Source organism: Mus pahari, chromosome 14 (genome assembly GCF_900095145.1).
Source record: "Mus pahari chromosome 14, PAHARI_EIJ_v1.1, whole genome shotgun sequence".
Taxonomy (NCBI): Eukaryota; Metazoa; Chordata; class Mammalia; order Rodentia; family Muridae; genus Mus; species Mus pahari.
The window spans coordinates 30,842,241-30,854,868 of record NC_034603.1 but is presented as its reverse complement, the minus strand read 5'-3'; the positions used below and the strand labels follow the sequence as shown (position 1 = coordinate 30,854,868).

Below are 12,628 nucleotides of genomic sequence, written 5' to 3'. Positions count from 1 at the left end.
TTTCTGAGTTCGAGGCCAGCCTGGTCTACAGAGTGAGTTCCAGGACAGCCAGGGCTACACAGAGAAACCCTGTCTTGAAAAAAAAAAAAAAAAGAACTCAGAGGTCTTCCCCAGACGTCTCCGGGGTCTGGTGCCTGGGAACCTGGGCACACTCAATGTACCAGACAACCCCTGCTGAAGGAGACTCCAGCATGACACATAATTCACATCAACATCAGCATAAGCATCACATCAGACATCAGTAGCCTGAGAAGTCAGTCACAGAAATGCCAGTGTAAATGGCCAACTTACCTCCTTCAGGTTACAATTATAAAATAAAGTTGGGATAAGAATCACTAGTGGCCTAGCTGAACAATGGCTTTGAAATGGGTCATTTCCCCTCCAGGTTCCCCCTTTCCTCATCACCATTCCAGAAAGTGCCTCACCTTCCCTGGAAAATTCCTGGAGCTTTTCCTTATAGCTTTCTAGCAATTGGATCAAGTGCAGAGTTGAATCCGTGATGACCTTTCGGATGCCTGAGAGTTTGTCCTTCAGCCCTATGTAAATGCTGGGGGAGGCAGTGTCCTCTGCCTTCTTAAGCTTGCAATACTCCTGCAGAAAGAGAAACAGAATCAGGCAACTTTTCTTGGCATGTGTCTTCCTGTGTTTGGGAACTGGGCTGATGGCAGTGCATGTTTCAAAGAGAGAGTGACCATAACATTCTCTATGCTTCTAGACAAATGTTTCTCAACCTGTGGGTCATGACCCCCCTAGGTGACCATCAGAAAACAGATATTTATATTACAATTCATAACAGTAGCAAAATTACAGTTATGAGTAACAACGAAAATAATTTTATGGCTGGGGGGATGTCACCACAACATGAGGAACTGTATTAAAGGGTCATAGCGTTAGGAAGGTTGAGAACCATTGTGACCCGACAAAGGAAGTAGGACTTCTCAAAATCAAGTGGGCAAGAGGGTCTCTTGAAGTCAAAAGATCTATGACCACAGACAGCTTTACTATACACCTCAGACTGGGCACAGAGCGTAAGAACCTTCTTGCCTCCGCTATCCCTTCAATCCTTTCTCTCTCCATAGCTTTGGTGCAGTTGTGGCGACCATGGAAGAGCTGGCTACTTTGTTGCATTCTAAAGGTTTCCCTGCCAACCCAACATCCTTGTCAGCCCAGTGCACACATTTGTCATTCTTGCTCTTTGCTTTAGAATTTGGAAATTATTTATACATCAGTAAGTCACATTAAGCTACTTAAGTTTCAAACCCGATGAAGGACCAGGGAAGAGTGTTTCCATGTGTAACACATTATTACTATTCAGGTGTCATGAGACTTTAAATAGCAGACTGGATAGGGCAGGAATGAAATCTGTCACACCTAGGCAGACCTGCAGAAGGGAAGTCCAAACCCCAGCTCTGTAGAGAAGCACTTTCATACTGCATATCAATTTCATGCCGTGCTTCAAATGAGTGAAGCAAAACACAGATACTGTCAAGTGTAAACAATGGTTCATGCCAGCAATCTCAGCATTTTCAGTAGGCTGTCACAAGAGGAGTCCAGGTTTAAGGCTAGCCTGGGATACAAAGGGAAGCCCTGTCTAAATAAATAAATAAATGTCACCTTGACTGAATTATTTTTTGTAGAAAAATATAACCTACCTTTCACACATTTTAAAACTAAGTTATGGTTTCCTCAAATATATTTTATGCATATTAAAATTTTTATCTTAAAAATAATGTTCCAAGGGCTAGAAATGTAGTCCAACTGATAAGAGTGCTTGCCAAACATGCATGAAGGCCCACGTTTGACCCCACACTTTGGCATAAATCAGGTACGGTGGCTGCTGCGTATAATTTCAGCATTTGGGAGGTAGAAGCAGGAGGATCAGAAGTTCAAGGGCATCCTCAGACACATAGTGAGTTTGAGGCCAGCCTCGGATATCTGAGATCTCGACAAGAAGAAAAAGAAGAGGAGGAAGAGGAAGAGGAGGAAGAAGAAGTGAGGATGAAAAAGAGGGGAAAGAGGAAGAGAAAGGGGAGGAGGAGGAGGAGAAGGAGGAAGGGTTACAAAAGGAGAAGAAAGGGAGTTTATTTTTATACTTTTCAGAAGAGATCCTGGAAGAACCCCATGGACTGGGGAGTCAGATCTTCACATTTTCTTTAATGTTTTGAAATTACAAAGCAAACCAACAGAAAGAACAAGCAATCTTGTCCATATTTTTGTCTCTTGTTTTTGGTACATTTCTCTCATCAATGAGAGATTAACTATGGCTGCCTTTGGGTATAAGATTACAAGCAGTTTGTTTGTTTTTCTTGCATATGTTTCTGTTTTTCACTATAAGTATTTAGTTTTCTGTAACTAGAAAAGGATTGTTTCAAAAACAAAAGCAAGAAATTGTCTGTATTTGAAATAGTGAAACTGAAAGAAAAGTTGCACCTTATTTACTCCACTGTGTCATTGTTACGAAGTGAGGAATTTGATACCCAGGAGAGTCAGGGTGACTGTTTTTTTAAAGCTACACAGAGGTATCTAAAGTCAGATCTAGGACCATGTGTAGTGTTATCCTATAAGACAGGTTCTTGAAACCTTGCGCTAACCAGCTTATGCCTCTTGTGTTCAGTGATACCTTGTGAGATGGAAAGTTCCGTTCCCTTTCCTAAGCCTTTCTCAGTCTCAGCCCTGTCTGAAAACCAACAGTACCACCAGTCTCACATCTCTGCGCTCTTCACTTCCCCTGCTTAAGCCCTTCACAGTTGCCTACCTGTCTGGCCCTGCCATCTTCTTCCATCACTACAGACCCCACACCCATTCCTTGTCAAAGCCCCGTGGCTCCTTAAACCCTCCTGTCTTTGCACAGGCATTCTCTATCTGGCACATACAGCAGCTAGAACTTGACCCACCTTCCAGCATCTCCCCCTCTCTATCCCTCCTGGATTACTCTTTTCGTATAAATCAAGACCCCAGTCCCATGCTCTTACAGTTCCCTGTATAATAAGACAGCGCACGCCTTTAATCCCAGCACTCGGGAGGCAGAGGCAGGTGGATTTCTGAGTTCGAGGTCACCCTGGTCTACAAAGTGAGTTCCAGGATAGCCAGGGCTATACAGAGAAACCCTGTCTCAAAAAACAAAAAACAAAAACAAAAACAAGCAAACAAACAAAAGACAGTTCCATTTACAGGTGTGTCTCAAGCCAGGTGCCTTGAGGGTCCCCTGCTCCCCCAGCCTCCGCACCTCCAGAAAGAGCACAGTGTTGCTGATGGCGGCCAACTTCTCCAGCTCCTGCTTGCTTTTCTCCATCTCAAGGCTCCTGTGCTCCAGGTAGGTTTTGATGCCGTTGACCTGATTCAGTGCAGCCTGTTCTTTCTCCTCTAAGAAGAGCATCACATCTGCCTGGGCCTTCCGCACGGCTGCGAGGAGTTCCCCAAACTTCTCTTCAGCTACCACCTTCACCTCTGACACCGACGCCTGATGGAGATGGAGGGGGAGGCAAGCAAGACTTGGTTACAGAGGCTTCCGACTTAGCCAAAGCTCAACATTCAAAACCAGGCAGCCAAGAACCCAAAGATTAAGGAACACCAGACTGTAAAAGACAATTTTTGTTCTTGTAGGAATTCTGGGTTCTTGGGAACATAGATGCACTCTTCTTGGTATATACTGATGGATCAAGACCAGACTCCCCTGCTTTTACAGTTCCCTGTATGAAAAAGACAGTCCCATTCACAGGTGTGCCTCAGGCCAGATGCCTTGAGGGTCCCCTAATTCCACAAGACTCTGTACCTTCAGGAAGACCACAGTGTTGCTAATGGCTTGGTCTATACTGATTCAGTGGTTCTCAACCTTCCTAATGCTATGACCCCTTTAATACAGTTAGTTCATCATGTTGTGGTGACCCCCACCCATAAAATTATTATCGTTGCTACTTCATAACTATTTTTGCTATTGTTATGAATCATAATATAAATATTTGAGGTTTCTGATGGTCTTAAGCAACCATCTGTGAAAGAATATTGATTTCATAAGGGCAGTACCAGTATTCAGTATATTTGATAAATGCATTTCAAGAGACAGAGAAGCGACTAGGCTGTTTAGTGTAAACATTCTCAGCATTTCGTGATGCCTTGTTTAATAGACCATTGGCTGAGCCAAAAGTGCATCTGAGATTACAGTGTTTCTAGGGAGCATGAGCCCCCCATGACTCTTCCATTTCCTTCTAGCAGGCAGTCCTCACTAAGGATTAAAAAAAAAAGTGTTCGTGACTGCAGCAACCCAAGCAGTTGCACATGGCTCCCCACACTTCCTGAGAAAGTCTTGAATATCCTTTCCTTTGCCCTAACCCCTGCATCCCCACCACAAATTCTCCACCTGCCTCAGCATTTCTCACCCCCGCCACACACATATCTGAGCTCTCTCAGGGTCTGTTTTTTATTCTTCCTAACTGAGGACCAGGGCCCGGCATCAGGCCTCCAAGGGAAACAGGAGCAGTTGATCTCCTCAGTGAGGCACACAAGTGTCCCTCTCTCCTAGGCACACAAGCGCCTCTCTCTCCAGGAAGACAGCCATTTGATATGGGTAACCTGGTAAAGAAAGGGCTGTCCCAGTGTCTGTGGGAGCCAACACCTTTGGAGAGATAAGGCAAGAAGGATGGATGGCAGCAGATAGGAGAACCATTGCCTGCTTCAGGCTACACCTTGGAATGCAACACTGGGAGAACACATAGTCTCTGCCCTTGATCTATGGCTGATGACACAAAAAAGAAAACAAGCAAGTGGCACACACAGTTACACATACACAGACACATACAGACACACACATATACACACATAGAAATACATACACACGCATACACACATACATACAAACACACATGCATGTAAACACACACATACACACACACACATACACGAGCACTCATATATACATATACACACATACAAACATACATGCAAACAAACATGCACACACGTACACATACACACACACATACACATGCACACACATACACACATAAACACAGGCTTGCACACACACATAAACATACATACACACATACACACACATACACACAAACACATATATACATATACACACATACATACACACACACATATACACACATACACAATCACATATAAACACACATGGGCATGCACACATACACACACATACTGGAAAGGGTCCTGGAGTGTGTATGGAATGCCACACGCTCACTGCATGTCAGCTTTCCCATTATCTGTTGGTTTCCTTATACTGGGGCAGCTGGATGGAGCTAACAGCAAACACACTGTGGCACCATTAAGAAAGAAGGCAAAGGGCAGAGTTTCTCCAAATTCCTCGAGCCCAGACTAGAAAAGCCCTGGGATGGGAACTCCTTCCAGCCTGCTGGCTCACTCACCATTCCCACCCTCAAGCAGTAGGGTGTCATGAGTCATAGAAACAAGTACAAACTCCATGCTCTGCCTACTCCTATCCAGACTGGCTTTAAACTCTCAGCAATCCTCCTGTCTCAGCCTCCCAAGTGCTGTGGGTCACCATAACAAGCTTGTGTTAGCTTTCTGAAACCAGGGTGTGTTTAAGTGAGATGGATGTGTGGAGATTTTTTTTTCTCAGAGCTCTGGGAATTGCAAGTGCCCTGGGCTGCTTCTATCATGCATAGGAGAGAGGTCTCTATGAGCAGATCACCATGGTCTGGAGACTGGAAAAAGAGTCAAGAATTAGATTAGTAAGTAGTATTTGATAAGACCTGTGCAGTGCCACACTACTTGGCTTTGGCCTCTCTGCTTTCTGGCCACTGTTAAACAGATTCTAAAATCCAGGATTGGAAAAAGACGTGGCAATGAACACGAGGGTGCCATGGGACAGGAACGCAATCCATTTAACCTCCATAGCAACATGTAGGTCCTTCATCAAGGAACAATTACGGGAGGCTAAATGCATTAGTCTGAAGACAAAATTCAAGGTCACATCCATCAGAGGTCTTCCTAAGGAAGGCTAGCAGAAGGGAGACACCGGAGGATGGATGAGACTCATGCTGTGGTCTCTCCTTCCCAAACCGGCCCACTGAGAAATTTACATGTGAAGAGAATGTGTGCCGGATGCTAATTACTTCTCTAAGTATGCCAAGTAAACTATGCAGAGAGAGAGCCGTGAACATATATCAAAGTGGTCAGTAGCTAACGGTTTAAAAACCTGACAGTGGTGCGCAGGCCCAGCAGTTACAGAATCATTCTCAGGCCAAGGAAACCACCATGGTAGATTCTCCCATGCAGTCAATAGGAAGAGGCCAAGGCAGGTTCTAACACCTCTCCGTGTGTCTCCACATTCTTAGTAGTGAGGACCATTGCAATAACTCTCTGGCCACCATGTCATTATATGAACTAATTAGGGGTCACATTAAAGAGCCAGAACAAGGTAATGTCCTATGTGATCCTCTAAGTCATCCAGGACTATAAACTTATCAAGTCTCTGGGACATTATAGGAACTGCTTTTTCTCCCTCCCTCCCTCTTTCCCTTTCTTTCTTTCTTTCTTTCTTTCTTTCTTTCTTTCTTTCTTTCTTTCTTTCTTTCTTTCTTTCCTTCTTTAGAAAGACATTACACCTATAAGAAAGAAAACAAGGTCTGTATAGAGGAAGCTGACCTCTCACATGAGAGACTACTTAGGTTTATTCACAGTGAGCACTTTGTGAGCCACGGGCAGCCATGAGGACCCTGGAGAGAGACAGGAGACGACTGTGGGCATGTCAGTTCCCTCTTAGAACATAGGGCGCTCCTCCGTTGACAGGTTTACATGGGAGTCAGAGGTGAGTGCCACACTGTGACCTAACCTGACTTAGCCTCCATACCAACGGACATGAAGGAAGCACATAGTAGGACTATAAACTTATCCGAAGCTGTAAGGGAGAGGGAAGGCTTATCAACTCTGTGTCTTAAGAGGGAGAGATTGCAGGGGTATGGCTGGTTTCTGGGAGACATAGAAAGCACAGTAGTTAGAAGGCCTATGATCTAACAACTTTGAGTAAGGAAGGTTTTATCCTTTAGCAGCTAGTTGGTTATAAACACCCCAGAGACAGAAATTAAGTTGTATAGTAGATTAGAATAAATGTATGAGTGAGTGAGTAGATGGGTGGGTGGGTGGACGGGTGGGTGGATGGATGGGTAGATGGGCATGTAAATAAATAAATGATAGGTGAGTATACAGGTGAGTAGTTGGATAAAGGATGGATGAATGTGGACAGAACCATTCATTCTCAGCATGCACGATGATACTGTCAACTCACAGCCATAGAGAAGGTGCCCTACATTCTCTTCTGAGTTGTAGCCCTTGGCTTGTCATCAATGAGAGGTATTTATGGAACTTCCTTTGGGAAGTTGAACACAAATCAGAAGAGACTAAAGTTAAGCATCCTGTCATAGCATTGGCCTTACCAAACGCCTCCCACAAAGCTAGGAGTTCTTGATTCTTTTTCCCAGCTTCCAGCAGACCGCCCTCCTGGGACAGGAGAGGGGACACATAGTCCCTGAAGCTCGGACTTAAGCACCTCCAATCACAAGCACACACATATATACACGTTCCTCCGAGTTAAGAAAGCATATGTGATCTTATATACATGTATGATCTTGATGTGGTGGTGTGTGTCCAGCAGCACTTGGGAGGCTACCACAGGAGGATTGCTAAAAGTTTGGTGTTACCTGCTCTATCTGGTGAGTTCTAGGCTAATGTGATACTCTGTCAAAAGCAAAAATTAAAGGGAAAGAGAGGAATAATATGCACATATAAAACTAGGAAAGCTAGTAGTCCAAGACAAATCTGGGTGTACTTCATATTATTAAAAGGTAAATCAATTACCGGTTTTAAAAACTTAAGTCAATTTTAAAATATTTTTATTACTATTTTATGTGTATGGCTCTTTGCCTACATTTATGTCTACGTATCACATGCCTGGTGCTCATGGAAGCCAGAAGAGGTCTTTAGATCCCCTGGAACTGGAGTTACAGACATTTGTGAGCTGCCATGTGGGTGCTGGGAATTGAACCCTGGTCCTCCGAAAGAGCAGCTGGTACTCATAACCAGCGAGCCATCTCTTCAATCTGCTTAAGCCGGTTTTATAAGAAATCCTGGCAAGGCGAAGGCACCCCATAATGTGGCCGACTATGCCTACTACTTTCACTTGCTGAGACCCTCTGCTGGGCCTTCAGCCCAAATGGCAGTGGCAGCCAAATACATAATAGCCAGAGACGTGACCTGAACCAAACTTACCAAAACAGACTTATGGTTGGCTTGGAGCCTGGCAATGGCATTTTCATTCAACTTGAGCTTCTGCTCCAGGTCCAACTGCATGCACCGAAGGTCCACCTAAGGTAGGAGAAGGAAAGGGTTAAGGAGGAGAGAGAACAAGGTATACAGATAGTCCCCACGGGCAGTGGAATCTTCTGTCCTTCATGCCCCTGCCTTTCTGCCCGGAAAGGAGAGCATGGCCTTTAAGCTGATCTCAGAAGCTGGCCTAGAGGCACTAAGGGTGAGCAGGTGCTAGTGGCCTCCTGGGACTGAACTCAGCATGAGCCAACCGCCATGGCTGTGCAGGGATGTAGGTCATTTATATCCCACTGTAGCTACCCTCTGCCTGTGCCCTGAGAATTCAGGATGGATTCAAAAGTAATAAACTAATTTGTTTGGCCGAGGAAATCTCAAGACTGACTAACATTCAGGCCCGAGTCAGTTAGTGCTCACTGTGATAACGCTCCCAGGAATGGAGAGGGGAGATGGGAGAGAGGGGAGAGGGGAGAGGGGGAGGGAGAGAACGACACATGGGTATGGAAGATGTGCAACTTGTCAAGGAAAGTAGCAAAAATGAAATCTGCAGACAGGTGGATTCTAAATCATCTGTAAATAAATAAAGGGATTCTCCTCATTAGAGCTGAGTCTCATTCTCTGCATGGGACATAGGGGACATGTCTTGAGAGCAAGGCCTCCCATCAAAAGGTCCAATTTTTGAAGATGTAAATTTATGTGAAACAAGAGACTAACTCGGGATTGTCATAGAAGGGGTTCTCTGCTCAAAAACAACTCCCTGGTGAAGTGTTTTAGAAGATTCAGCGAGCAAGGCATACAGAGAGGCTACTACAGTTCTCAGTCAAGGGGGCCGAGCTACATCTCAGGCTGGCAGGAGAGCCTGGCAGCATCAGCCATGTGGTCCTGGTTTTGCAAGCATGGCAGATGCAGCAGGACACCAGAAAGCTAATGTGGCCGGGCAATGTGTGGCAGTACAACTTTCTTCAAGGAGGCCCTGAGAGGACTCTGTATGAAGGTTAGATGAAATTTGGTGAAAGCCAGAACCATAAGGTATCTTCTAAGGAAAGCTGCAGGCATGGAGTGCAACCTGCCTAGGAAAAAGGTTATGTGTGCTGCCCAGAATAGGGGTGACAAATACACACACACACACACACACACACACACACACACACATATGTCATATAAATTACATATTCTTATTAATACATATAATACTATTATATAGAGAATATACATTACATATAAAAATTATTAAATATCTTTTTTCTCTCTGTGTGACTCAGTCTGAATGTTAGTTGATCTTGAGGTTTCCTCTGCCAAGCAAATCAGTCTACTACTTTTGAATCCATCCTGAATCAACATCTCAGGGCACAGGCAGAAGGTGTAGCTACAGTGGGACATAAATGACCTACACCACCAGCAGAGCATTCATCTTGGGTCAAAGTGGTTGGCTCATGCTGAGTTCAGTACCAGGAGACTACTAGCACCTCTTCGCCGTGTGTGTGTGTGTGTGTGTGTGTGTGTGTGTGTGTGTGTGTGTATGTGTTGTGTTGAATTTTTGTAAATATATATATATATATATTAATATATGCTAATTGCCTTGTCTGGTTTAGTTTTTCCTTGTTCTGTCCCATTCCTCCCTTTTGGAGTGAGAATGCTTACCCTATGCCTTGCATATCAGAACCGTGTAAGCTGTGTGTTGATCATGCAGAGGCTCATAGTTAAGACATTACCTTTAGTCTCAGAAGAGACTTTGGACTTTTGAACAGTACTGGGGCTGTTAAAGACTACGGGACTTTTGAGGTTAGAGTGACTGTATTTTTCACTGTGATACAGCCATGTGCCTATGGGGGTCAAGGATGGGTAAAATGTTCTGGTTTGGGTGTGAGATGACTCCTGGAGTCCCATGTGTTTGAATACTTGGTGTGGGTGCTGGGAATCAAGCCTGGGTCCTCTGGAAGAGCAACAAACGCTCTGAACTGCTGAGTCATCATCTTTCTAGCAGTTGCTCTCTGCTTCATGACTGCAGACTCAACATGACCAGCTGCCCCAAGCCCTATCCACCTTGCCTTCCCACCATGACAGACCATAACCTTCCTAAACTGTAGAGCAAAACCTCTGCCTTCCTTAAGATCCTCTTTCTCAGGTATCCATCCAGAACACCAAGAAAAGCAATCAATCAATAGCCATGCATTTCTCATCAATTTACAGCGCAATGTCTCTAAATATCTATTTCTTTACCTGGGACAAAGGGATACAATGCCTGCTTCCTCAGGGTATGAGATAGTGGACTAAATGAAATTAGGTCTGGTAATAAGAACTCTACAGAGCCAGGTACACTGTAAATGAGTAGTGTCAATAATGTCACCTAATGGTTATTAATATTCACCTTGCTTGCTGCCTTAGCTCCTTTCCAGCCGTACCCCATGGAGGCAGGTTCTCCCCTCCACACACCCCTGCCCAAGCCAGAGCACGTGCCTCCCTGGGAATCTTGGGTTTGCCGGCCTTGACCTTTCACTCTTGTCCCTTGGGCTCAGAGAACACCTTCTTCTGCCAAGAAAAACCAATTTGTCAACATAGAGAACCTAAGCCTTTGAAAATTTCAAAGTCACTGACACTTTCCTGTGTCCACAAGGGCATGAGATTTAAGTTTCTGTCTGTGTTTAAAACTAATAGACGTCACAAGTCATAAATTAAAATCATTAAGTCTCTGGCTGTTTCCCCATGAAGCCTCAAGGAGTTTCACACCTCCCGCCAACCCCTCCAACACCCTCTACACCCCACTAAACACACACACACACACACACACACACACACACACACACACACACACTGGGGAAACAGCTGTAGGCAGAGCACTGGGAACATTGTGGGGAGCAGGCAGGCAACCTTTACTCAAGTTCTTGGTCACTGGAGTAGAGCTTAGGGCACCTTAGGTATCCTTGATACTTGAGACCTAGTGCCTAGCAGTGGGGGCTGGGGGGAGAAAAGGTGCCTGACCAGTTAGAGGGCAAGCTTGGAATGGTATGCAGTGACCAATTCTGGACAAGAAGGCAAACGTGAACTGCTTGTTTAAAGCAATTGGACAGCACACAGCAACCTGGCTCATCTGAGCAGCGGTGCCCCAAAGACCTTTTTTTAAAAAAAAAAAAAAAAAAAAAGCAGTGATCCACCAAGCCTTACAGGGAGACCCCGGGGGTGCCCAACAAGGGGCTTCTCCCCTCTGTCCTCAGACTTCCATAAAAGGAGAAAGGAATGTCTATGCACCAAATGAGGAGCTCTGAGTCACCACAAAGGGAAACACTCCCAATTACCACACAAGGTGGGGCTGCTTTGGAGACCCGTCTCTCCAGTTATTCCTGTTCCTAGAAAATGATGGGCTGACATAGACTGACCTCGGGGGGTTCCCTAAGAGAGAAGCAGTCAGTCACACGCTCATCCCAGACCCTGGCGCACCCTGCCTGAGAGCCGGACAGTGGTGCCTGGGAGCCCAGGCAGCACAAGGTTGGAACAGCACTGAGAGAGGATGGTACTTGGGGTGTGAAGACCCTGTTCCCGGCTGTAGGACTTTGCCAAGCCATTTACTGTCTACTCTGCCACCAGGCAGACTTTTAGTATCATCTGAGTTAGACCTGGACTCTGACTCCATTCCTCAGTGATTGGATCAGGGCCTGCCGCATGCCAGTGAGATTGACTAAGTCACACAGACTCCTGGCTCTTGGAAAACAAACTATGGAATAGTCTGGTGCTCGTGAGCAAACAAGTTATGTAATGCTGACCCAAAGATACTCCTTTGGGTTTCTGTGAGAAAGTATTATCCTGAGTGGCCCCACACCACCCGTTGGCTTCCTGCAAATGACTGGGCGACGCTGGTTAGCAGCTCTCCAGACAAACTCAAAACCTTCCAGGTCTCGAATGGTCGACACCTTCTCTTCATGGAGACGCAATCAGGGTCCACCTTGACCCTACGGAGTCAATGTTAAGTTTAAAGCTGGTTGCTCAGCACTAGTGGTCTTCAAAGGAGGCCTTAGGCAAGACTTAGCCAGCCCTCTTCCAAGCACTGGCCTGGAGTCACTTCCAGTCCGGCTCCCTCCTTCAAACACAAAGCAGTTGTGTTTCACCGTGTGTTTGGCACGCTGTGGACTAATAGCATGTGTCTTCTCTTCCTGAGCTCAAATTCTCTGAGGGTGCACGGTACAGCCAGCGTCCCACTTACCCCATCGGATGTACTCTGAGGAGCAGGGGGGGACCACACACACTTTGTGGGGCAGAGAAAATAACAAAGTGGTCCCAGGGACCCAAATCTCTCTCTCTCTCTCTCTCTCTCTCTCTCTCTCTCTCTCTC

The 12,628-nt window shown here is 45.5% G+C and overlaps 1 protein-coding gene across 1 annotated transcript in view; it reads right to left on the bottom strand.

The window, feature by feature from the left end:
• Trim16 (tripartite motif containing 16) overlaps nucleotides 1–12,628 on the bottom strand; it is a 23,108-nt gene that overhangs the window by 5,864 nt on the left and 4,616 nt on the right. The window contains exons 2-4 of the mRNA XM_029545804.1: nucleotides 8,251–8,346; nucleotides 3,227–3,460; nucleotides 426–591 (exon numbers count right to left, since the gene is read on the bottom strand). Of these exons, the coding sequence (XP_029401664.1) occupies nucleotides 426–591; nucleotides 3,227–3,460; nucleotides 8,251–8,346 (496 nt within the window). The remainder of the gene's footprint in view (nucleotides 1–425; nucleotides 592–3,226; nucleotides 3,461–8,250; nucleotides 8,347–12,628) is intronic.